This window comes from Schistocerca americana, chromosome 11, assembly GCF_021461395.2.
Source record: "Schistocerca americana isolate TAMUIC-IGC-003095 chromosome 11, iqSchAmer2.1, whole genome shotgun sequence".
Taxonomy (NCBI): domain Eukaryota; kingdom Metazoa; phylum Arthropoda; class Insecta; order Orthoptera; family Acrididae; genus Schistocerca; species Schistocerca americana.
The window spans coordinates 179,953,809-179,981,805 of record NC_060129.1 but is presented as its reverse complement, the minus strand read 5'-3'; the positions used below and the strand labels follow the sequence as shown (position 1 = coordinate 179,981,805).

Sequence of the window (27,997 nt, the reverse complement as noted above, 5' to 3'; positions counted from 1 at the left end):
GAAAATCCTGCAAGAACTAGGACTAGACCAGAAGACCTGTAATCTTATCTGGAAGACTTTAAAGTACACCAAATTACAAGCACAGTTCAGAGGCACTCTTTTGAGAAAATTCGAAACTGAAGAGAAACTTCAAGAGTGGGGCTAAATGCACGGCTTGAAAAAACAAAATACATCACAAACATCAGTGATTCTCCTTTCAGCCTGCACCTGGAGCAAGGGGAAACCGAGAAAACTGACAGGTTGAAATACCTGAGAGGAGAGCTGGAACCCAGTCTCTCTGCAGGAACAGCACTATTAGCTCCAGCAGATGAACTGGGGCTGACATACCAACTGACTGAGAGCACCTATGACAAAAGATGTCTCTCCTGCAACTAAAAAATGAAGCACTACCAGGGAGCACTAAGCAAAGAAGGGAAAGCAGAAAGGTGGAAGGAGTATATAGAGGGTTTATACAAGGGAGATGTACTTGAAGACAATATTATGGAAATGGAAGAGGATGTAGATGAAGATGAAATGGAGGATAAGATACTGTGTGAACAGTTTGACAGAGCATTGAAAGACCTGAGTCGAAACAAGGCCCCGGGAGTAGACAACATTCCATTAGAACTACTGATGGCCTTGGGAGAGCCAGTCATGCCAAAACTCTACCATCTGGTGAGCAAGATGTATGAGACAGGCGAAATACCCACAGACTTCAAGAAGAATATAATAATTCCAATCCCAAAAAAAGCAGGTGTTGACAGATGTGAAAATTACCGAACTATCAGTTTAATAAGTCACAGCTGCAAAATACTAACGCGAATTCTTTACAGACGAATGAAAAAACTGGTAGAAGCGGACCTCGGGGAAGATCAGTTTGGATTCCATAGAAATGTTGGAACACGTGAGGCAATACTAACCTTACGACTTATCTTAGAAGAAAGATTAAGGAAAGGCAAACCTTCGTTTCTAGCATTTGTAGACTTAGAGAAAGCTTTTGACAACGTTAACTGGAATACTCTTTTTCAAATTCTGAAGTTGACAGGGGTAAAATACAGGGAGCGAAAGGCTATTTACAATTTGTCCAGAAAACCTCGTTTTGCTTTTGTTGAAGTTCATCTTATATCCTCCTTTCAAGACACTGTCCATTCCGTTCAACTGCTCTTCCAAGTCCTTTGCTGTCTCTGACAGAATTACAATGTCATCGGCGAACCTCAAAGTTTTTACTTCTTCTCCATGAATTTTAATACCTACTCCGAATTTTTCTTTTGTTTCCTTTACTGCTTGCTCAATATACAGATTGAATAACATCGGGGAGAGACTACAACCCTGTCTCACTCCTTTCCCAACCACTGCTTCCCTTTCATGCCCCTCGACTCTTATAACTGATGATGGTCGAAGTAGAGAGGATATAAAATGTAGACTGGCAATGGCAAGGAAATCGTTTCTGAAGAAGAGAAATTTGTTAACATCGAGTATAGATTTAAGTGTCAGGAAGTCATTTCTGAAAGTATTTGTATGGAGTGTAGCCATGTATGGAAGTGAAACATGGACGATAACCAGTTTGGACAAGAAGAGAATAGAAGCTTTCGAAATGTGGTGCTACAGAAGAATGCTGAAGATAAGGTGGGTAGATCACGTAACTAATGAGGAGGTATTGAATAGGATTGGGGAGAAGAGAAGTTTGTGGCACAACTTGACTAGAAGAAGGGATCGGTTGGTAGGACATGTTTTGAGGCATCAAGGGATCACAAATTTAGCATTGGAGGGCGGCGTGGAGGGTAAAAATCGTAGAGTAAGACCAAGAGATGAATACACTAAGCAGATTCAGAAGGATGCAGGTTGCAGTAGGTACTGGGAGATGAAGAAGCTTGCACAGGATAGAGTAGCATGGAGAGCTGCATCAAACCAGTCTCAGGACTGAAGACCACAACAACAACAACCAGGGAGTCATCTGCGATGAAGCCCTATATGCTTCAGACTGTTGTGAAATCAAAAAGAATCATCTCACAGGCAAGCTTGAAATCCAAGAGAGAAAGATAATGAGGAAGATACTAGGACCGTCAAGGTAGGTAACAAATATGCAAGGGCAGGCTGGAAAGTAATGCCTCTGAATTTTTCATTTGGGTCTCAATATTAGTTGAGGTCTTAAGTGTCATACAGATTACTTTCCTGCTTTGTTGATGTGAGCCGCAATCCTCTGCCACTAGAGGGCTCTGAACTGTAGTGTGTGGTGGAGCGTAATATAATTATGCCAGCGTTTGAAAAACTGTGTGCTGTAAACGAGTTTCTAATCACAGAAAGTGTTTTTCCAATCGAACTCTGTAGAAGAGTGAAAGCTGTATACAGTAATGACTGCATCGATATCAGTAATGTGTGATGCCACGTTGTTATGCTCATAATGAAGGTAACACCAGTGCTAACCTCAACATGTATGAAAGAGTTCAGAGTGGACTTAAACCACTCCTTCGTGGACTTCACTTTGATAACAATGAAGCAGTGCTACCAGTGGCGAGGTTGTGGCTCCATCAACAAAGCAAAACATTCTACAGTGACAGTATCAACAAATTGGTCTCTCATTGGGAGAAATGTGTTCATTGTGTAGGTGACTATTTATTAAAAAAGCTTTAATAGGTTTCACTCAAAAGTTCAGAAGCATTAATTTTCAGCATGCCCTCGTAGAAAATGCCCAAAGTGGGAGCTTCACAAATACTGCGAAAGGAAGAATGCCTAGCCTTATGTAGACATGTTTATCAGATGCACCCCAGCAGCTCATTGTGTCTGCTTCTCACATACTGGCAAACGAAGTAGACCAAGTCACCACGGTTGATGGAAGTGATAAAAGATCTGCACAACTTAAAACACTGGGCACATCTCAAGAAAACGCTGAAGCAAGTGAGGTCCCAGGGAAAACACCCAAAAAAGAAAACAGGTGTCCTCTGAACAGAAGAAGGAAGGAACAACATAGCAACTAATGGCCACTCCAAACACAAAAGCTGAATGGTGTGGTCCGTAGTTGGCCTACATGAAACAAGAAGAAAGGTACAGTTAGAGGACAATTCATTAAAATGCTTCATCCCCGGTATTTAATTGTGATGACTGATTTCAAAATTATATCATTTAATCTCATAACATGCTTGTCGCAATCCAACTCGACCGATAGTTTAAGAACATAAACTGAAGCAAATCGTAACCACATAAAAAATCAATAGCACTGCTGTGAAGAAAAAATACGCCAGTTGTTGGCTGCACCCAATATGAAGGCTTACACTGGAAAACTAAACGATTCAGATTTTGTTCATCAGGCATAACACTTAAGTTGCCGTGTCCTGTAGCACGACAAGATACTGGACCTTTAACACTGCTATACTTCACGCCTAAGAAATTACTGGAAGAAGTCTTAATAGAAATGTGATATGTGTTGTTGTAACACCAAAAAGTTGTTACTGTACAGTAATGAAAATTCTGGAATGCATTTCTCTAGGTAATATATCAAGTGTCTAGAATGAAATTTTCACTCTACAGTGGGGTGTGCACTGATATGAAGCTTCCTGGCAGATTAAAACTGTGTGCCGGACCGAGACTCGAACTCGGGACCTTTGCCTTTGGCGGGCAAGTGCTCTACCAACTGAGCTACCCAAGCACGACTCATGACCGGTACTCACAGCTTTACTTCTGCCAGTACCTCATCTCCTACCTTCCAAACTTTACAGAAGCTCTTCTGCGAAACTCCGCTGCAGAGTGAAAATCTCATTCTGGAAACATCCCCTAGGCTGTGGCTAAGCCATGTCTCCGCAATATCCTTTCTTTAGGAGTGCTATTTCTGCAAGGTTCGCAGGAGAGCCTCTGTAAAGTTTGGAAGGTAGGAGACGAGATACTGGCAGAAGTAAAGCTGTGAGGACGGGGCGTGAGTCGTGCTTGGGTAGCTCAGTCGGTAGAGCACTTGCCCGCCAAAGGCAAAGGTCCCGAGTTCGAGTCTCGGTCCGGCACACAGTTTTAATCTGCCACGAAGTTTCAATATATCAAGTGATTAACACTGCAAGTTCACATGCTAATGCAAGCGCGAGATAAGCCATTGCGAATGTGAAATGCTGGCACATTAATAACCCGTGTAACCACCAGAACGTCGAATGCAAGTACGCAAACTTCCATGCACTGCATTTTACAGGTGCCGGATGTCAGTTAATGGGACGGAGCTCTACGCCTTTTGCACTCGGTCGGTCGATACACAGACGGTTAATGGTGGTTGCGGATGATATCGGAACTGTCATCTGACGACGTCCCGTACGTGCTGGAACAGGCCTGGTGACGGAACAGGCCGAGGCAACACGCCGACATACTGTAGAGCGCGTCGGGTTACAACAGTGGTATCTGGGCGAGTGTTACCCTATTGGAAAATACCCCCTGGAATGCTGTTCACGAATAGCAGCACAATCACCAGATTGACATACAAATTTCCAGTCAGGGTGCACGGGATAACCACAAGAGTGCTCCTGTTGTAGTGCAGAAATCCACCCCAGACCATAACTCCAGGTGTAGGTTCAGTGTGTCTAGCATGCAAACAGGTCGGTAGTAGCCCCTCGACTGGTCTGCTTCCAACAAACACGCAGCCATCAGGGGCACCAAGGCAGAACCAGTTCTCGTCAGAAAAGACAACAGACCTCCACCGCACCCTCCAGTGAGCTCTCACTCGAAATCACTGAAGTCGTAAATGGCAGTGTATAGTGGTTAATAAAAAAAAAAAGAGAGAGAAAGAGAAGAAAAGAAAAGCTTGGAAATGTGTGAAGAAATGGTGAATAAAAAAGGGGTTTTAAAATCGTTAATGACCGTGAAAAAGGGAAAGAATGAAATGCAAATCGGACTTCGTATTACAGAAAAGTTACCGGACTTCGTGATTCGGAAAAGCTATTGCTGGGGTGGTCCTTGTGGCGTTTCTGAGCAAAAGTCAAACCAATTTCCACTACAAAAAATTTTTGAAAAAAGACAGAGAATAACAAATGTAACTAACAGGGGGAAATGGCGTAGATAAGAGTTCATCCTTTATCATGTTAACATGTCTTCTTTCGTGCGACGTCCAGGTCATCAAAAATCTCCTACTTCATTTCTGCATGAAAAGTCAGCTCCGAAATCTTGCAATTGTCCAGGAATCACTAATTTATACAAATTAAAATCATCTTGATACTGGATGCAATTTAATTTACTTTGCTACTTCCATCCTCCGAATTTCATAACAACTTCCACAATATGTCTACGCATTAAAATCAGATCAAGACTAGGTAATAAGTTTTTACGTCTGCATTAAGCTTCCGCTCTCGGGGAAAAAAAAAAAAAAGTTACAATTTTGTATTTTCTCTGCCGTCTAGCGCTCATACTGCTGCGATGGTATAATTTATGTCTGACGGAACGAGTGTAGCGTGGCGAAATTCAAAGTCCCGCTACAAGTGGCATGAGGTGCACGGAATACAGGGTGTGGTAGATAAGTAATGAGACTCAGTCTAGAAAAACAAATTTATTGATCCAGTTTGTACAAAACGTTAATATTCTTCAAAGTACTCGCCTTGGGCGTCGACACAACGTCGCCAGCGCGTTTTCCAAGCTTCATAGGCCCCACTGTAGTCCGTTTGAGTTATCCCAGTTAGTGGCTTCGTGACAGCACATTGGATGTTCGGAATATCGTCGAAACAATGACCCTTCAGGCATCTTTTGACCTTCGGAAATAGGAAGAAATCAGGAGGACTCAAGTCAGGGCTGTATGGTGGCTGTGGCAAAACTTCAACTCCAATTCGGGTCAAGTTGGAGGTCACGAGGAACGCTGTGTGCGCCGGAGCGTTGTCGTGGTGGAGACGCCAGCGTTGAGCAAGGTCCTGTCGCTTCCGTTTGACGGCTCTGTGCATCCGCTGAAGGACTTCTTTGTAGAATTCGGCATTGACAGTCTTCCCCTGAGGGACAAACTCTTTGTGAATTAACCCCCGCTTGTCGAAAAACACTATCAGCATTGTCTCGATGCGGGACTTTGACATTCTTGCTTTCTTCGGCCCCGGGGATACCGGTGTGTGCCACTCCGAGCTCTGGGCTTTCGTCTCTGGGTCGTACTGGAATGTCCACAATTCGTCGCCTGTTACTACATTGTCTAAAAAGTGTGGATTATTTTCCAAATCATTCAACATCTCACGGCAAACGTCCACTCATTGTTGCTTTTGTACGGCGGTGAGCACTCGGGGAAACAATTTTGCGCAAACTTTCCTCATCGTCAAATCTTGCGTAAAAATTTGGTGAACCGTAAATTTATTCACGGAGACCTCATCGGCGATCATTTTGAGACTTAAACGACGGTCGGAGTCCAGGAGTTCTTTCACTTTGGCCACCGTTTCATCCACACGACTCGTTGAAGGGTGTCCAGATCGTTCCATGTCTTGAACGGATTCCCTCCTGTTTTTAAATTCATTAAACCACCGGAACACTTGAGCTCTTGATAGGGAGTCTTCTTTGTAGGCCTCCGTTACCATAGCAAAAGTTTCTGAAGCAGTTTTGCCCAAGCGAAAGCAAAATTTGATTGCATACCGCTGTTCTATCGAGCGATCCATCTTCAGCGTTTTCACGAGTGTCACGGGCACACAAACAACGTAATACGCGAAGCTCGACCCTCACTGCACCAGAGCTCCGACGCGACTGCGAACCGGTTCTATTGTTAGCTCAGATCCCCCACCACGTGACGTACAGGTGGCGACCGCCCTGCGAGCGACTGGGGCGCCGCGCGGCGGCCGGTCTCATTACTTATCTACCACACCCTGTATACACCACAGGGCATCTGGCTCGGAGCTGTCCTCGAAATAACTGATTTGTACAGTTCGTTGTGTCACTGTGGTGATAACCGCTGCTAAAATTGATGCTGCAGATGCAGGACGATGCACCAGAGCCGCACAACAAATGCACAGGTCTCCCCTCGCACCTGGAGCCCAGGCTTTCTGTCACTGTACATTCTCGTGACCACCACTGTCAGTAATCGTGTACAGTGGCTACATTCCTGCCAAGCCTTCGTGCGATATCGCAGAAGGAACGTCCGGCTTCTCGTAGCCCTATTACGTGACCTTGCACAAACTGAGTGAGGCATTCATAATTGTGCCCTTGCCACCTTAAAGGCATTCTTGACTATAGTTCAATTCTTTTATCTTGGCAGTTCGCGCATGCCAACCCAGACTCGGAACATTGCTGCATTGCCAGTAGTAAGCGCCAAGCAAACTTACGTTTAGGGGGGAGCGCGCAGTTTATGAAGTAAAGCCGCCACGACCGCATTAAGCCTTTCGCTGTTACAGAGACGTGCTCCCCGCATTCCACGCTGTGCGCGATTTTGTCATCACTGCACTGCTCGCCTGTGCAGACACACGGTGTTCCGACTGCTTTGACACACTTATCATTCGATTTCAGAAAAACTATTTGGTTCAAAAATCTGATTTTTACACATCTTCCTGACTGATACCGTCCCCCCATAAATGACTTAATTTTGTTTCGATGTTCAACGCAGTTATTGTGCAGCATTAAATGTAGTAAACCATTGCACGAAATTTTTAAGAGTTTTCAGACGTAAAAGTCCATAGCGTATACTTTCCGTATGGTCGATTTTAGTTGCCACAAGAAATTTCAAAAAATTACATTCAAACGAATAAAATTCATGAAGTAAGACACTTCGATATTGTTTTTAAACAAAGAAAATATTATGCACCAACAAGGTTTGAACTCAGAACCTTCCACTTATCCGCCAAACACTTTCACCATTACGCTAACAGAGCTAGGCATCCAACAGACTTCCTGGAGGATTTTAAAATATGACACAAAATACTGAAAAACACTATTGGTATGACTATGAATTGCTCACGTTTCGTCGAAGTACAATAGGAAATAAACAATTACCGCTGTTCTTTATAGCAAAAAAGCGGTTAGTGAGAATGATACAAACATCTTTCCTTGCTATCGCCTGAATTAGGAGGCTTATTGCTTGTTTGGTTTAATTAATTAAAAGAATATGAAGCAATTGGTATAAAGAATGCTTTTTCTAAACTTTCTATAAAACAAATTCTGCTATCAAGACATTGCTTTTGTTCAATCGCTTTATTTATGACTGAACGTTTCTAAAACTGAAGACACTCGTCCGTGCTCTGCACTGCAGTCGAGCTCTGGCAACATCGTTCTCTGTTCATTGGCTGACTGTGTTTTGTGACATCAGATGCGCAGAACTTTCGAGAAGGTCCGTGCACCGATCCAAATTTGCAATTGTTCGTATGACGGGAAGTGCTGGGCAGCCAGGTCGTGCGCCATTTAACTAAAAAGTTGTTAGTCAAAGGGAACAATGTTTGGAGAATTTCCAGTGGCGGGTTTTGCCACGTGTTCGAGCACTGTCATGCTGCAAAATCACCCGTTCACGTATATCGTTGTACTGTGGCCGTTTGTCTTTCAGTGCTCGGCTCAAACAGATCAATTACTCTCGATAACGATCTCCTGTGTTGTTCCCGGCAGTTGCAGTAGCATCGAAAGCTTTCTCTCTTTCACAATCGTGCCGGTCATAGACGTCAAAATCACCGTTCTTGAAGCACGGAAACCATTTTCTGGGGAGTTCTCTCACTAACAGACGCCTCACCGTAGGTCTTACCCAGCTTTTCACGAGCCTCAGCCGCAGATTTCTTCATATCAAAGCAGAAAATTAAAACCTCCCACAGATGACGAGAATTAGGCTCGCAATTCAGCCGAGAATAGCTTTAAGATGCAATCAAAAATTGACTAATATTCTAATGGCATTATGTTCCCAAATGCCTACTCTTACTGTACGACACTTACAGCCTGCAACTTGCACCACTACTTTCCACTAATGCTGTCTACTGTAAAATGGCAGATGTGAAGTTGTAGACATAATAGAAAAATCCACTGTAAAAATAAATTGATGAAAATAATCAATTTATGAAAATGTAATGTAATTGGACAGATAAAAAAATCTACTCACTAAAAGCTGGTAGGAGGAAACTTATAAAGGTTAAGCAAAGGTGTGAGCTTTTCTGAGGCAGTGGCTCCTTCTTCTGGTAGAATGGCTGCTGAGGAAGGGAGAGAGGAAAAAAACTGACAAGGTTTAGGAAATGGGTGGAGTTTGAGAAATTGCACAGAACCCCAGGTCGAGGGAGACTTACCGGATGGGATGAGAAGAAAGACTGATCATTTTTGTGAAGTAGGATTACATTCAGAAACAGAGACTTTCAATGTCAGACCTTCGGGGGTAACTCTGAGCGATGAGCAGGTTTCAAGAAACAGAATGTGAGACCTTAGTTTTGACAGTGCAAAAGGACGTTTATCCTTCCAAAAAAAAAAAAATATTGTTCAAATGGCTCTGAGCACTATGGGACTTAACATCTGTGGCCATCAGTCCCCTAGAACTTAGAACTACTTAAACCTAACCAACCTAAGGACATCACACACATCCATGCCCGAGGCAGGATTCGAACCTGCGACCGTAGCAGTCGCGCAGTTCCGGACTGAGCGCCTAGAACCGCGAGACCACCGCGGCCAGCTTTATCCTTCTCAATCCGTCCAGTACATCTCCCCTGACCTGGGGTTCTGAGTGACTTACAACAACTTACTTTTCTTACTATTACTACTTGTTCTTTCTATGATAAATCAACTTGTTACAAATACACTACTGGCCATTAAAATTGCTACACCACAAAGATGACATGCTACAGATGCGAAATTAAACCAACAGGAAGAAGATGCTGTGATATGCAAATGATGAGCTTTTCAGAGCATTCAAAAAAGGTTGGCGCCAGTGGCGGCACCTACAACGTGCTGACATGAGGAAAGTTTCCAACCGATTTCTCATACACAAACAGCAGCTGACCGGCGTTGCCTGGTGAAACGTTGTTGTGATGCCTCGTGTAAGGAGGAGAAATGTGTACCATCACGTTTCCGACTTTGATAAAGGTCGGATTGTAGCCTATCACGATTGCGGTTTATCGTATCGCGACATTGCTGCTCACGTAGGTCGAGATCCAATGACTGCTGGCAGAATATGGAATCAGTGGGTTCAGGAGGGTAATACGCAACACCATGCTGGATCCCAACGGCCTTGTATCACTAGCAGTCAAGATGACAGGCATCTTATCCGTATGGCTGTAACGGATCGTGCAGCCACGTCTCGATCCCCGAGTCCACAGATGGGGATGTTTGCAAGACAACAACCATCTGCACGAACAGTTCCACGATGTTTGCAGGAGCACAGGCTATCAGCTCGGAGACCGTGGCTGCGGTTACCCTTGACGCTGCATCACAGACTGAAGTGCCTGCGATGGTGTACTCGACGACGAACCTGGGTGCACGAATGGCAAAACGTCATTTTTTCAGATGAATCCAGGTTCTGTTTACAGCATCATGAAGGTCGGATCCCTGTTTGGCATCATCGCGGTGAACGCGCATTGGAAGCGTGTATTTGTCATCACCATACTGGCTTATCACCCGGCACGATGGTATTGGGTGCCATTGGTTACACGTCTTGGTCACCTCTTGTTCGCATCAACGGCACTTTGAACAGTGTATGTTACATTTGAGATGTGTTACTTCATTCGATCCCTGGGAAACCCTACATTTCGGCAGGATAGTGCATGACCGCATGTTGCAGGTCCTGTACGGGCCTTTCTGGATACAGAAAATGTTCAACTGCTGCCCTGGCCAGCACATTCTCCAGATCCCTCACCAATTGAAAACGTCTGGTCAATGGTGGCCGAGCAACTGGTTCATCACAATACGCCAGTCATTACTCTCGATGAACTGTGGTATCGCGTTGAAGCTGCATGGGCAGCTGTACCTGTACACGCCATCCAAGCTATGTTTAACTCAATGCCCAGGCGTATCGAGGCCGTTATTACGGTCACACGTGGTTGTTGTGTGTACTGATTTCTCAGGATCTATGCACCCAAATCGCATGAAAATGTAATCGCATGTCAGTTCTAGTACAATATACAGGGTTATTACAAATGATTGAAGCGATTTCACAGCTCTACAATAACTTTATTATTGGAGATATTTTCACAATGCTTTGCACACACGTGTAAAAACTCAAAAAGTTTTTTTAGGCATTCACAAATGTTCGATATGTGCCCCTTTAGTGTTTCGGCAGACATCAAGCCGATAATCAAGTTCCTCCCACACTCGGCGCAGCATGTCCCCATCAATGAGTTCGAATGCATCGTTGATGCGAGCTCGCAGTTCTGGCACGTTTCTTGGTAGAGGAGGTTTAAACACTGAATCTTTCACATAACCCCACAGAAAGAAATCGCACGGGGTTAAGTCGGGAGAGCATGGAGGCCATGACATGGATTGCTGATCACGATCTCCACCACGACCGGATCCATCGGTTTTCCAATCTCCTGTTTAAGAAATGCCGAACATCATGATGGAAGTGCGGTGGAGCACCATTCTGTTGAAAGATGAAATCGGCGCTGTCGGTCTCCAGTTGTGACATGAGCCGATTTTCCAGCATGTCCAGATACACGTGTCCTGTAACGTTTTTTTCGCAGAAGAAAAAGGGGCCGTAAACTTTAAACCGTGAGATTGCACAAAACACGTTAACTTTTGGTGAATTGCGAATTTGCTGCACGAATGCGTGAGGATTCTCTACCGCCCAGATTCGCACATTGTGTCTGTTCACTTCACCATTAAGAAAAAATGTTGCTTCATCACTGAAAACAAGTTTCGCACTGAACGCATCCTCTTCCACGAGCTGTTGCAACCGCGCCGAAAATTCAAAGCGTTTGACTTTGTCATCGGGTGTCAGTGCTTGTAGCAATTGTAAACGGTAAGGCTTCTGCTTTAGCCTTTTCCGTAAGATTTTCCAAACCGTCGGCTGTGGTACGTTTAGCTCCCTGCTTGCTTTATTTGTCGACTTCCGCGGGCTACGCGTGAAACTTGCCCGCACGCGTTCAACCGTTTCTTCGCTCACTGCAGGCCGACCCGTTGATTTCCCCTTACAGAGGCATCCAGAAGCTTTAAACTGCGCATACCATCGCCGAATGGAGTTAGCAGTTGGTGGATCTTTGTTGAACTTGGTCCTGAAGTGTCGTTGCACTGTTATGACTGACTGATGTGAGTGCATTTCAAGCACGACATACGCATTCTCGGCTCCTGTCGCCATTTTGTCTCACTGCGCTCTCGAGCGCTCTGGCGGCAGAAACCTGAAGTGCGGCTTCAGCCAAACAAAACTTTATGAGTTTTTCTACGTATCTGTAGTGTGTCGTGACCATATGTCAATGAATGGAGCTACAGTGAGTTTATGAAATCGCTTCAATCATTTGTAATAGCCCTGTATTTGTCCAATGACTACCCGTTTATCATCTGCATTTCTTCTTGGTGTAACTATTTTAACGGCCAGTAGTGTAGAAAATTATTATATTACATTCGAAACCCTGAGAACTAATGTGCCTCATACCCTAGAGGAAATTATTGTTCCTGGCACTCTTTTAACAGGTAAACCAAAGATTTTGAACACCACAATGTTTGGATTTCATATTGGGTACACAAAACAACCAGCATATTTTATTCTTACAGAAGCACTAGTGGTTAACAACGTAGTTTACATTTTGGATAACTTTACGAAGTTCAGTGTTTTGTCTGAGTTGGACTGCCAGAACCACATTCAGAATGAATCAGCATAATTTCGAGATGAATCACCTGACTTAAATATCACCAATAACACAGCTGGATGGATTAGCCAGTAACAGTAGATTGATGAAACAAATTCTCACTGCCCTTGATTGATTGATTTTAACAGGAGAGCTAAAATAGCTTAGGTGTAAATCGCCACTGCCCGCACCGAAACTAGATTTATTGTGCGGTATCGCTCCCTGTATATCTAGTAAAGCCAACCAGTGCCCATAAATAGTGCAAGGAGTCCCTCTACGAGTTTTTTGTTAGACACAATTCCTTCGGGTTTAGTTGTCCCGTAGTTTCCGTATCTTTTACTCTCCAATGCCATGCATTCAAAGATTAGGTGTGATGCAGTTTCTTCATCCTCATCACAGATCCTACATTTAGGGTCCTCTTCCATTATACCCATTGTGTGTGGGTGTTTTTCGAAGTTCCCATGGCCGGCATCAGTCCAGCCATGAGTTTGATCTCTTTCCTGTTCAATCCCAGGATTACAGAGCTTCTTTTAAAACACGGCTTCGGCATCATTACCTTACCATGCTTTCGTTTACGGACCTCGGTCTAATATCCTATGTGCTGTTTCCTAAGCCAGTTCCTTAGTTCTAATTTGATCATAGCCTCGGTGATTGTCAAGACAGGTTCCGGTCCAATAAATGGAGTTGTTGCCCCCATCCTAGCCAATCTATCGGCTTGATCATTGCCACACATCCCTGAGTGGCCAGGGACCCACACTAGGTACACCCCATGGCTTCCCCCTAGCTCCACCAGAGCCCTGTAGCAATTTGCAACAATCTTAGATCTTGCCGTTACTGCCACCCGTGTCACCAGACGAGGTGACCACCATGCTCTCCTCCGATAACTCACCCTCTCGCCGTCGTTGGTCCAGACGCCCTGCTGCACGACGCCGAACTCCCCCGAGCCGAGCTCCTTGTTGACGATGATGGCCTCTGCGGGGATGATGTGCTTGTTGGGGACGCGCACCGCCGGCTTGTCCGGCCCCTCGTCCGGCAGCATCGCCACCATCGACGCCACCTGCTGCTCGTCGCCCCGACGGCTGCCCGGCAGGATCATCTGCGCAGAGCAGTTCCCTCGTCGTGAGGCAAACTCTACAAAATCTTACCGTCTAAAAACACAAGTATACTGTGAAATGACGAACATACCGAGAGCGTGCTAGGAATATATGTATAGCCGAACCTGACAAAACTGAGTTGTGTAAGATATTGAGTCTTACGCTGTCAGTCACTATTTACAGAGGACGTGTCTCGAATTGGAGACCTCACAACTTGTACAACAGACTGTGAAAAAACACTATTTATTTATTCAGTATATGGAATTGTAAACCACATATATGAGGCGTGTTTTTTAAGTAAGAACCGTTTTGAAATTTAAAAAATAAGATGTGCTAAGATATCTCAATAATTTTATTTTTACATGAAAGCCTGTACCTTAATCTACGCACTGACGCCATTAGTCTCATTCTTCCTTGTTTACGTTGTGTGTTTAAGATGGCTCCGATAATGGTGAGCTCCACCGACTGTGAAGTAGGGGCTGTTCTAATATTTCTTAGTGCTAAAGGCCTAAATGCGGTCGATATTTATCGTGAGATCTGTGCAGTTTACGGAGAGAACATTATGAGTGATGGAATGGTAAGAAAGTGGGTGAGAGCATTTAAAGATGGCCGCACAAATGTGCACGATGAACAACGGAGTGGGCGTCCTTCGGTCATGAATGAAAGTTTGGTGCAGCAAGTGGACAATAAGGTGAGAGAAAACAGACGGTTTACGATTTCCTCCTTGCGGGATGACTTTCCTAATGTTTCTCGTAGCGTTTTGTATGGCTTTGTGCCCACGTTGGGTACCGAAAATATTGACGGATGTGCAAAAAACCAAACGTTTAGGCGATGCATTTACTTTCCTTGAGCGGTACCACAACAACGGCGATGACTTCTTAAGCCACATTGTTACAGGCGATGAAACATGGGTGGCCTACGTCACACCAGAATCAAAGCAACAGCCTGTGGAAGTTGAGAAAGGGCATTGTTTGGCTGCAAGACAATGCCCGTCCACATGTGGCGAATCAGACCAAAGATCTCATCACATCTTTTCGGCGGGAAACTCAAGATCATCCTCCGTACAGCCCCGATCTTGCGCCCAGTGACTACCGTCTGTTCCTGCACTTGAAGAAACACCTGGGCGGTCAGCGTCTTCAAGACGATGACGAAGTCAAAACAGTCGTGATGCAGTGGTTAACAAGTCGGGCGGCAGACTTCTATGAGGAGGGTATTCAAAAACTGGTACAACGTTATGACAAGTGCCTCAATATTGACGGAAATTATGTAGAAAAGTAGATTAAGGTACAGGCTTTCATGTAAAAATAAAATTACTGAGATATCTTAGCACGTCTTTTTTTAATTTCAAAACGGTACTTACTTAAAAAACACACCTCATAATAATATACATAGGGGGTCCAGAAAAATGTAGATTTTCTTTGATAGTCAGCATTTATGGAACAAAATGATATACTGTTACAGTTCTTTCACGGGGGAGAAACTTATTTTATGTATGCAAAGTGACCCCCATTAGCAACCAGACAATACCGATGACACTGGACTGTTGATCGAACTACAGCTGACAGCGTTGCCATTTTATAGCCGCACAGGATGCCTCGACGGTTTCTCATAGCTCGTTCAGTTTAGCTGGCTTCTGTTGGTAAACTTCGTCTTTCAAAGTTCCCCATAGATAGAAGGCAAGAGGTGTAAGGTCTGGAGACCGTCGTGGTTAATCAACAGCTCCTCTTCAACCTATCCATTGTCCGGGTAGATTTTCATCCAAGCAGGCTCGGACATCTCTGCAGTAGTGAGGCGGAGAGCCATATTGTTGCAGCTAAAATATTTCACTTCCAAACACCTCTCTGACAGCAGGTAAAATCGATGTTTGCAGCATATGAAGATACGCCTCACCAGGTACAGTACCTTCAAAGAAGAGATGGCCGATCAAACAGCGCAGTGGCAGACCACACCACAAATGAACAGATGGTAGATTAACACGTTTGTCCACATGAATGTGAGGATTCTCAGGAGCTCATACATGCAGTTGGGGCTGTTTGCAGTACCATTCAGTTTGAACTGTGCCTCATCAGACCAGATAACCAGAGCTGCAAACCGTTCACCCTAACAAAGCACGACTTCAAACCACTTGCAGTACTCCATTCTTAGATCCGTGTCATCCTCGTCCATAGCTTGCAGCAATCTTGGAATGTACACTTTCCATTTTGCAACCTTCATAATTTGGCTTAACCCACCTTTATACGCACCCTGCTTTGCAGATTTTTTGGGGTGACTTAGTAAAATGTTGCAACACAGCAGCACTGGAAGCTGGACTCATTCATGTTTCTGGTCGGCCAGACCTTTCCTTACACACATCTTTAACAGTACTGTCGGCTTCAAATTTATCCTCAAAATGACAAATTGTTGCACGTGTTGGTGGCCGAGTTCCGTACACATTACATCATTGTCGTCGTACCTCCATCAAGTTTTCATATTTCCAGTATCATTTCAATACTGCCTTGCACTGCTCGACCAACAGTCTTACATCATTCATTGCTGCACTGTCAACTGCTGGAAAACACTTGCCAAGATCTGTTGAGTAAACAATGTACTACACTACTTCACAAAATTGCATCAATACCTCATTTTGTTCCAAAAATATCAACTACCACAGAACGTTTCTGTATGAACACAGATACAAATGACAGTTTACAAAGGCTTTGGATCACAGTGAAGAATACAGACTGCAGCCATAACAATATGTGGTTGAAGCACATTATCATGTGAAAGTAGAAGACAGATTATTGGAAAACAGGAAAAAGAAGAGAATCAAAGCATATGAGACATGGTGTTGCAGAAAGATGCTAATTTTTCAGTGGACTGACTACGTAAGAAATAAGGAGATTGACTGCAAAAATGGAAAGGAATACGAGTGTTTAAGAAGGGTAGTAGGAGTAATCCATCGAACTACAGACCTATATCATTGACGTCGGTTTGCAGTAGGGTTTTGGAGCATATACTGTATTCAAACATTATGAATCACCTCGAAGGGAACGATCTATTGATACGTAATTAGCATGGTTTCAGAAAACATCGTTCTTGCACAACACAGCTAGCTCTTTATTCGCACGAAGTAATGGCCACTATCCACAGGGGATCTCAAGTTGATTTCGTATTTCTAGATTTCCGGAAAGCTTTTGACACCGTTCCTCACAAGTGACTTCTAATCAAGCTGCGGGCCTACGGGGTATCGTCTCAGTTGTGCGACTGGATTTGTGATTTCCTGTCAGGAAGGTCGCAGTTCGTAGTAATAGACGGCAAGTCATCGAGCAAAATTGAAGTGATATCAGGTGTTCCCCAGGGAAGCGTCCTGGGACCTCTGCTGTTCCTGATCTATATAAATGACCTGGGTGACAATCTGAGCAGTTCTCTTAGGTTGTTCGCAGATGATGCTGTAATTTACCGTATAGTAAGGTCATCCGAAGACCAGTATCAGTTGCGAAGCGATTTAGAAAAGATTGCTGTACGGTGTGGCAGGTGGCAGTTGACGCTAAATAACGAAAAGTGTGAGGTGATCCACACGAGTTCCAAAATAAATCCGTTGGAATTCGATTACTCGATAAATAGTACAATTCTCGAGGCTGTCAATTCAACTAAGTACCTGGGTGTTAAAATTACGAACAACTTCAGTTGGAAAGACCACATAGATAATATTGTGGGGAAGGCGAGCCAAAGGTTGCGTTTCATTGGCAGGACACTTGGAAGATGCAACAAGTCCACTAAAGAGACAGCTTACACTACACTCGTTCGTCCTCTGTTAGAATATTGCTGCGCGGTGTGGGATCCTTAGCGGGTGGGATTGACGGAGGACATCGAAAGGGTGCAAAAAAGGGCAGCTCGTTTTGTATTATCACGTAATAGGGGAGAGAGTGTGGCAGATATGATACGCGAGTTGGGATGGAAGTCATTAAAGCAAAGACGTTTTTCGTCGCGGCGTGATCTATTTACGAAATTTCAGTCACCAACTTTCTCTTCCGAATGCGAAAATATTTTGTTGAGCCCAACCTACATAGGTAGGAATGATCATCAAAATAAAATAAGAAATCAGAGCTCGAACAGAAAGGTTTAGGTGTTCGTTTTTCCGCGCGCTGTTCGGGAGTGAAATGGTAGGGAGATAGTATGATTGTGGTTCGATGAACCCTCTGCCAAGCACTTAAATGTGAATTGCAGAGTAATCATGTAGATGTAGATGTGATTAAAAAGTAATGGGAACTTTTTTCTGAAAGAATCTTTACTCATCAGTATCAATTGTGTCTCTCTTGAAAGTAATCCCCCTCAGATATAATACACTAGTGCCAGCACTTTTTGAGTCTTGGAAGCACTTCTGGAACTTATTTTTCATTACGGTATTAATCTCCTTCAGCGAATCTGTGTTTCTCTTAACAGTGGTGGCAAAATGACGTCCTTTCACAGTTATCTACAGCCTCGGGAACAGAAACGAGTCACTGGGTACCATGTCTGGTGAATATTGCGCTGAGGCAACATAAAGGTACTTTTTTTCTGCCAAAAAATCATGAACAAGCATTGAGTTGTCAGTGGGAGCATTATTGTGACGCAATGTTCACGAGAAGTTTTGCCACAATTCTGGTTGTTTTTTTTTGTTTTTTGTTTTTGGACCACTTCACACAGATGGTAACTTCCAAGTACTGTTCCTTATTGATCGTACAACCATAAATCAGGAGCTCTTTATGCATTATCTCAATATAATCAAAGAAAACAGTGAGAAGAACCTCCACATGTGATCAAACTTGTCGAATTTTTTTGGTCTTGATTCTTTAAGGAAGTTCCTATGCAACAATTGGGCCTCAGTTTTTACATCATACCTGTCTATCCATATTTTTTCACCTCTTCGAACCTTCTATAAAAGTTCTGTATCATTGTAGACTTCATTCAGTAATTCCTGAGTGATTTCTACACAGTGTTGGTTTTGATTGAAATTCAATAATTTCGGAACAGACCTCATTGCTACATGTCTCGTGCCCAAAAAATCTGAAAAAATTGCTCGACATGAGCCAAAAGATAAGCTGACACCATCAGCAAGTTCTTTAACGGTGATTTGGCAATTTTCCAAAACCCTTTTCTTCACTTCTTCCACATTGTCCTTAGTAATCAATGTGCTATGGCATCCAGGGCAGTTGCCGTCTTCAGCGTCTTTCGACCCTCTTAGAAGCGTCTATACCACTACATAAACTCTTGTTTACTCATAGTAGTTCTGCCAAAAGTCACAGTCAACATTTTGAAAACTAAATATTCAAAACAGCTGAAAATGTAAAAATACATCAGGAAAATGTGTACCAACAAGAAGCAAAAAAATGAAAATCGGATAGCCTGTGAAATTAAAGAAATTCCTCTTACTTTCTGTCTGATCACACTTCACATTCCTATGTATACTAATTCGGAAGTTAGTTGATTCGTGATTTTTGAGACTTTTAAACTGTGCAGGTAAGAATAGTCAACAGTGACCGAACTTCGGTATGATGGTCTAATTATTACAAAAACATTACACTGAATTTACAAAGCATTAGGAATTTATGCAGTAGAGTTGAATCTGATTGCACTAAACAACTCATTTGCTTTATGTTAATGATTGACTGTGACTGCTCTGCTCACTCTGCTAGAACGATTATATCTGATTATTTGTAATTGAAGTTGGAGGGGGGGGGGGGGGGAGGGAGAGGGAAAGAAATGGAGGAGAACTAGTAAAAGCTGCATCAGGACTTTATGCAGAATCATCAGCGACGAGTGAAAATGGGTGCTGCACCGGCGCCCAAACCCGAACCCAAGACATCCTGCTTAGTATGCAGCTGCATTTATCACTGCACCACCCGGACACAGCATTTATGACAGATAATTATTTCCAATTTCGTCTGTTCCGTCATGGATAGTATTATACTGCATAGGGCCATCAGTCAAATCTTCTGTAAAATTCAAACATTTAGTAAGCCAACAGTTATATCCCTAGTGATCACTGCCTAATTACTTATTATTTAATTGTCTTTGAGAGTTATTCAGAAAACAAAGAACTTTTTTCCTACATAAATTTTTATTTGTTATAATTAAATCAAACTATTTCATGTACGATGTGATATTGAAGTTACTTTTCTACATAGTCACCATTAAAATTTAGCCACCTGTCATAACATTTTATCAGCTTTTCTATACCTTCTGGATATCCAGTTGCTGCCAAGTTGTTGAACATTTGATGTTAGGCTTCTTAAGATTATCATCACTACCATAGCGTTGTCTACTCAAAAAATCTTTCAATTTGAGGAGTAAGTTATAATCACTTGGGGCCGAGTCTAGACTGAACGACACATGTTGAAACATTTCCCACCGGACCAGCTGAAGCGAGTCCTGCATCGCTCCTGCTGCACAGGGACTTGCATTAACGTGAAGGAGGAAAGCATTCAGCACCGGTCATTTTTTAAGAGCGCAGCAAACTGGTTGAAGAAGTCTCTGGAAGGAGGCCACAGCAATCCACTAATTGTGAAACGTTTATCTTCTCGGATGTGTCTTTCAATCCTTGCTCCGAGTCCATCAGCCACCAATGAGGGCTGGTCCAAGCAATCTCCATTGTGAACATTTTTCCATCTGCCATTAAACAGGATCACCACTTTCCAACTGATGCTTCGTTCATCGCATTACCGTAAACCTTGGTTATCTGCTTATAAATTTTGATGCAAAACACGTTTTGGACATTTAAAAGGCAGATAACACTGTGCAGATCAGACTCTGGCAATCATCAGTTTTGTCACACATTTTAAAGTCGCACAGCTAAGCAGTAATCGACTGCACTGGATCGTAGGTGACGCCACACTGAAGCGGACGAGTGCCGAGGTCAGTCGTCGAATGGCAGTTGTGATGGGTGCTTGAGGTCTGGTATCAAAACAAAACATTCTTTACTTTTTGTATGACCCTTGAGTATTTATCCGTGAGTTTACATATCATCCACTGCCTGTTTCCCTAGGTATTCTACGAGGGTTGACTGAAAAGTAATGCCTCCACTTTCGTAACTCTTCACAGTTGGCAGCACTGGTATGCGGCAGGTACTGGCTCGTTCTGTAGCCTCTTCTCTACAGCTCCAGTTCGCGGGAAGCCTCAGCATTGAAGGGTTGTGTCGTTACAGTGTAAAGTACGGAACCCTGCGCAGATGGTCGGTCAGCGCAATTTAAGCAACGTGCAGTCATTGAATTCTTGACAGCAGAAGGTGTCACCCCAAAGGAGATTCATCAGAGAATGAAAGCAGTTTATGGTGATTGTGCCGATGTAAGTACTGTGCGTCATTGGGCGAGTAAGTTTAAAGATGTTGAGGCGGGAACATCTGACCTGTGTCACAGACAAAGAGTTGGAGGTCCTACGACAGCAACCACCGAGTTTCACAAGCAAAATGTTGACATATTGATTGAGGATGATCGTCTTATCACTCGGAGAGAAATTACAAGCACAATTGGCATTTCACAAGAACGTGTGTCCGCCGCGATAGCTGAACGGTCAGGGTGACAGACTGCTGTCCCAAGGGGCCCGTGTTCGATTCCCGGCAGGGTCGGGGATTTTCTCCGCTCAGGGATGGGTGTCGTGTTGTCTTCATCATCATTTCATCCCCATTCGGCGTGCAGGTCGCCCAATCTGGCGTTGGATGTAGTAAGACCTGCACCAAGGCGGCCAGATCTGCCCCGTGAGGGGCCTCCCGGCCAATGACGCCAAATGCTCATTTCCATTTTCCACAAGAAAGTGTGGGTCACACGTTTTCCTGCAGTGTGACAATGCCAAACAACACACTTCACGTGCCACCACAGCAGAACTTCAGAGACTGAATCTGACCACCGTATGGCAATCTCTGTACAGTCCAGGTTTAGCACCGTCTGACTTCCATCTGTTCCCGATAACAGAAGACGATCTGCTTGTTGAGAAAACTGTGAGACTGTGGTTGCGGAAACAGAGTGTCGACTTCTTCCGTGACGGCTTCAGAAAACTTGTTCATCGTTGGCAGAAATGTATCAAACTGGCTGGTGATTATGTGGAAAAGTGAATATTGGTAATTAAGATCACGTTCTAAGGATTGTTTCTGCATTTGATTTATTAAAATATTCCCATCCAACCCAATTAAAGAAGGTGGAGGCTTTACTTTTCCTTCAACCCTCATAGATAACTTTTCATTGCTTACATAATGGCGTATCGAAACCGTGTACAACCGAACCCGAGTGCTGACGAGGCGTGCGACAGTCTAAGGTTATGCACTTGCCCTTTTGTGGATAGGCAGCAGAAGAAAGTTACCAAATCTTCCTCAGGTACTGCAACTTCACTCGGGCTTGTACACGATCTTTTATCATGACTCGGCTGCAAAAGGGGTTCGGTTGTGGACAGTTGCATTCACGCTCTATATTGAGTAAATAACCAGCCTAAGTACAGCACTGAATGAATTCAAGTATATGTCTAGATCACGATCGTTCACAAATGATTTACACCGACAACAGTTCAGAATGAAAACTGTTTTTATTTTACTAAATCACATCCACAAAACAAACTGACGGCCACGTGATACTATGTCGGCGGCCAGTCGCACCGACCTTACCGCACCGACGGACCACGATCAAAAGACCATGACCTTTGTCCCCTATCCTCTGTCCTGTGTCCAGTCACATGACAATACATTAGTCAAATACATTATTTCTAAACACGGCCATCATGCATTTACGATGTTACAATACTAAAATGCGTAAAACTAAATACCTTATATTATTTTGTAGACAATCATCAGACTATTTACATATTTAAGGGCACTCCACTTTTTGGCAGTTTCACTCCTCTTCTTTTGTTTAATCACATCTTTGCCTAAAAGGTGTGGCATACGAAATATTCATTTTGCTCTACATAGATCGAAAACTGAACAGTACCTCCACAATAAGAGACAATAACTTATTATGCAGAGGTTCTGAAACATCCTTAGAACTTAATCTTTATATAAAACAAGTTCTTTAATGTCCAAAATATTATCCCTGCTACTATGCTTTAATTTTGAGTTTTGAACTATTCTGAAGAGCTCTTATGTTTATGGAGTACTCCTATTTCAGTGATCAGATACCCAGCAAATCCAATGATTAGCAAGACAAGCACACCTTACATTACTAACACATGTACCAAGTTATTCACTGAGACAAAGGCAATTATGTAACTAAGTAACTCAATGTGAAACTGTTATATGCTGCCTCTTCTCTTTAACAAGAAGGTGACTCCATAAATATACTGACTTGTGCTTCCTATACCCCAACTGTTCTTCCACAGTAAACATTACCACATCCAGCAAATCAGTTACACTATTACAGTATCCCTTGTAACCTCACTGTACATTGCAACACTGCTTTAGTAGCGGAAGTGACCACCCTGCAACACTGTTATTACACACCTGTTACAGAGTGGTTGGCACTGGACAGGAGGCTGTGGCGGGACGCATCAAACGTGCCAGACTGAATTGGGGAGAGAAGAGTGAGCAAGAAAGGCAACCAGCAACAATGGAAATATCTGTAGTAATGGAACACAGACAGGCTCACCTTTTTGAGCTTGGAGAGGTAGTTCTGTGGAAAGTGCTTCTGGAAGTACTTGTTGAGGCGCCGGACTTCTGGCCGCGACATCCCGATGCTGTGCAGGTCGTCCTCGGTGACGTACTTGAGTTGTGGCACATTCTGCACCTGCAATTAAAAGCGGTAACTGTGTGAGCCCCAGTTTCCTGAGTGTACGAGTGGAGAAGGCACAGGGTACCACAGAACTGTTACGTACCACTAGAACTTGATAGTACATCCAATTTATCTGTGCAAAAGCTATCATCTCAATTTAGCTCGCCTTATGTACAATAATAATAATTCCAATCCCAAAGAAAGCAGGTGTTGACACATGTGAAAATTACCGAACTATCAGTTTAATAAGTCACAGCTGCAAAATACTAACACGAATTCTTTACAGACGAATGGAAAAACTAGTAGAAGCCAACCTCGGGGAAGATCAGTTTGGATTCCGTAGAAACATTGGAACACGTGAGGCAATACTGACCCTACTACTTATCTTAGGAAATAGATCAAGGAAAGGCAAACCTACGTTTCTAGCATTTGTAGACTTAGAGAAAGTTTTTGACAATGTTGACTGGAATACTCTCTTTCAAATTCTGAAGTTGGCAGGGGTAAAATACAGGGAGCGAAAGGCTATTTACAGTTTGTACAGAAACCAGATGGCAGTTATAAGAGTCGAGGGGCATGAAAGGGAAGCAGTGGTTGGGTAGGGAGTGAGACAGGGTTGCAGCCTATCCCCGATGTTATTCAATCTGTATATTGAGCAAGCAGTAAAGGAAACAAAAGAAAAATTCGGAGTAGGTATTAAAACTCATGGAGAAGAAATAAAAACTCTGAGGTTCAGCGATGACATTGTAATTCTGTGAGAGACAGCAAAGGACTTGGAAGAGCAGTTGAACAGAATGGACAGTGTCTTGAAAGGAGGATATAAGATGAACATCAACAAAAGCAAAACGAGGATAATGGACTGCAGTCGAATTAAGTCAGGTGATGCTGAGGGAATTACATTAGGAAACGAGACACTTAAAGTAGTAAAGGAGTTTTGCTATTTGGGGAGCAAAATAACTGATGATGGTCGAAGTAGAGAGGATATAAAATGTAGACTGGCAATGACAAGGAAAGAGTTTCTGAAGAAAAGAAATTTGTTAACATCGAGTATAGATTTAAGTGTCAGGAAGTCGTTTCTGAAAGTATTTGTATGAGGTGTAGCCATGTATGGAAGTGAAACATGGACGATAAATAGTTTGGACAAGAAGAGAATAGAAGTTTTTGAAATGTGGTGCTACAGAAGAATGTTGAAGATTAGATGGGTAGATCACATAACTAATGAGGAGGTATTGAATAGAATTGGGGAGAAGAGAAATTTGTGGCACAAGTTGACTTGAACAAGGGATCGGTTGGTAGGGCATATTCTGAGGCATCAAGGGATCTCCAATTTAGTATTGGAGGACAGCGTGGAGGGTAAAAATCGTAGAGGGAGACCAAGAGATGAATACACTAAACAGATTCAGAAGGATGTAGGCTGCAGTAGGTACTGGGATATGAAGAAGCTTGCACAGGATAGAGTAGCATGGAGAGCTGCATCAAACCAGTCTCAGGACTGAAGACCACAACAACAACAATCTACATTTGTTCTAGACACTATCCACAATCCACCACACAGTGCTTGGCAGAGGGTACCTTGTACCCCTTCCTGTTGCACTCACAAACGGAGAGAGGGAAAAATCGATTACCCGTGACAGTTGTTTGATAAGTCTGGTAAAAAGGCCAGGAAAAAAATGTTCGTTTCATACACATTTCACCTGACATTGTCTCCTTTGAGGGATACACACTGGTCCAGTGATCCTACAGCTTCTTGACCCCATCAGAAAAATAGGTTTTGTCAAAAGCTCTGCAAAACACTTGTTGACTGCATACATCACTTGCTCATTTGATAAAAATTTCTTCCCAGTAAGAAAAAGTTTCAAGTTAGGGAAGAGGAAGGGGTCACTTGGGGTTTAGTCTGGTGAATAGGGTGGATGAGAAACCAACTCAAAGCCTAGTTTACGGACTTTCGCCATTGTTATCACTGATGTGTGGGATGTTGTATTATCCCGGTGAAAGAGCACTTTTTTGTGCCAAACTTAGTCTTTCTTCAGCCAACCCAAGTTTCAAACAATGCAACAATAAAGCATAATAGGGTCTAGCCTTATGATTCTGACTTTTTCCAAGTAATCTACACGGATTATTCCTCGGTAATCCCACGAACAAGTGGCCATCACATTACCAGCTCACAAAATGATCTTTGTCTTTTTTTGGTGCACTTTCAGCAACCTTTGTCCACTGTTTTGACTGCATTTTTGAGTCTAGTGTGTAATGATGGATCCTGGTTTCACCACCAGTCACAAATCGATGCAAAAAGTCTTGCAAATTGTCATTAAACATCGTCAGGCTTTTTGTTGAAATGTTGTGCCAGATGCACCTTCAATCTACTGTGAGCAATCGTGGCACCTACCTCTCACACAACTTCTACACAGTCATTCTCCGTGTAGGGTATTATGGACTCAGTCAGGCCTATAGTCTCAGCAATCTCACGAATTTTTATTCAGTGGTCTTGCATTACCACATCGTGGATTTTGTCAATGGTTTCCTTTGTCGCACCTTAAATTGGACAACTGGAACAGGCTTCATCTTTGGTGCTTCTCCAAACACATTCAAATTCATTAATAAAAAAGTAAATGGTAAACAGTGTTCAAGGATGGTACTGAGCCTGGATGAACATCATCCAACTCTGTTTCGATCTGGGCTGCAGTCCAACCCTTCGAATGAAAGCATTTAATAACAGAGCGAAACTTTGGCTCTCTCCATTTTCAGACACAGTCAATGCAGTGACCAATCAGATGTCCTTCAATAATGAACTGTACACTATAAATTGTTGAAATTCTTTACATGATCCTTGGAATAATCAAGCTTACAAACCATGAAAGTGGAATAAAATTGTTCCATTTTTTCATGGAAATTTACCAGACTTTTCAAAACCACCACAATAGGAGCTATTGTTTCTCTTAGCTTGTCTTCATAGACCTTGCACGAAAAATATGTTGCCGGCAGTAGACTCATTCTGCAGACAGTTGGAAATGTCAGTTCTCAAAACATCCTCAATAGTCTCCAGAAGAGATTTTCACACTGCAGTGGAGTGTGTGCTGATGTGAAACTTCCTGGCAGATTAAAACTGTGTACCAGACCGAGACTCGATTTTGAGGCCTTTGCCTTTTGTGGGCAAGGTCCCGAGTTCGAGTCTCGGTCTGGCACACAGTTTTAATCTGCCAGGTAGTTTCTTTCTCAATAGTGTTTTGCAAAAATACCACCACCTTTCCTCCACGGATTCCCATTTGAGTTCACAGAGCATTTCCTTAATACTCGTGAGTTGACTGAACTTACCGGTAACAATTCTAGCAGCACACCTCTGAACTATTTCGATGTATGCCTTTAATTGAAATAGTGGGAATTGCAAACACTTGAGGAGCACTCAAGAATGGGTCGCACTAGTGTTTTGTACACGGTCTCTTTTACAGATAAACTACACTTTCCTATAATTCTCACAAAAAAAAGTGACAATTTGCCTGCTCTACAACTGACCTTACCTGCTCATTCTATCTCACTTTGCTTTGGACTGTTACACCAAGATACTTGAATTTAATCAACACGAGTGTGTCAGGATCACACCAACTGAATATGAACAACAGGAATCGTATTTCCAACTCATCTACACTGAATTACATTTCTCCACATTTAGGGCAATTTGCCACTCATCACACCAAAGAAATCTCATCAAAGGCATCCTGCACCCTCCTACAGTCACTCAACAATGACACATTCCTGTCCACCACAGCATCATGAACAAACAGCTGCAGATTGCTGCTCATCCTGTCTGCCAGATCATTTATGTACAAAGAGTACAAGAGCAGTCCTATCACACATTCCTGAGGCACTCCTGACGATACCCTTCTGTCTGACGAACACTTGTCATCCGAGACCACTTACTGGGTTCTTTTACTTGAAGAGTCTTATACCTGAGAACGTATTCCTTACACGGGTGCCTTTGTTAAAAGTCTGCAGTGGGGCTTTGCTGAAATCTAGGAATATGGAATCTGCCCAGGGTTCACAGGATAAAGTGCAAGAAATGGCTGTTTAATTTTGCACAAGGAACACTTTCTACATCCCTGTTGCACCGTGCGCAAAAGCTATTCTGTCTACAGAAAATTTATTGTGTTCTAACTTAAATACTAACTATCATGGATAAAATTACATTCACGGATCACATGATCCTCGACAGTCCGCAGATATTCTCCTTAAAGCCACGGTGCACACTCCAGCAACCACTCACGCAGGTCGCCTGTGGAACACAGCTGACTCTGCACTGCCCAGAAGCCATCAGCACTTTGTCTGCAACCCACTGCTATGGTGTAGCTGTGCGCAGTCATTATGTCACGCTCCAGATAACAATGAACTCTTGGTGTTGCTATGTTCGTATCAACTAAGGATGATAATTTTCTGTTATTTTCTTATGTGGAACTTTACGTTTCGGTGGTGCAACTGTAATAAATATTAAACTTTCTGGCAGATTAAAACTGTGTGCCCGACCGAGACTCGAACTCGGGACCTTTGCCTTTCGCGGGCAAGTGCTCTATCATCT

At 43.2% G+C, this 27,997-nt stretch overlaps 1 protein-coding gene and 1 non-coding gene across 2 annotated transcripts in view; both read right to left on the bottom strand.

Moving 5' to 3' along the window:
* LOC124553500 (activated Cdc42 kinase-like) overlaps nucleotides 1–27,997 on the bottom strand; it is a 315,929-nt gene that overhangs the window by 212,459 nt on the left and 75,473 nt on the right. Inside the window, exons 2-3 of the mRNA XM_047127354.1 lie at nucleotides 23,311–23,448; nucleotides 13,522–13,728 (exon numbers count right to left, since the gene is read on the bottom strand). Of these exons, the coding sequence (XP_046983310.1) occupies nucleotides 13,522–13,728; nucleotides 23,311–23,448 (345 nt within the window). The remainder of the gene's footprint in view (nucleotides 1–13,521; nucleotides 13,729–23,310; nucleotides 23,449–27,997) is intronic.
* On the bottom strand, nucleotides 3,549–3,623 carry Trnaw-cca. The gene has a single exon. It is a non-coding gene; the product is annotated as a tRNA-Trp (tRNA).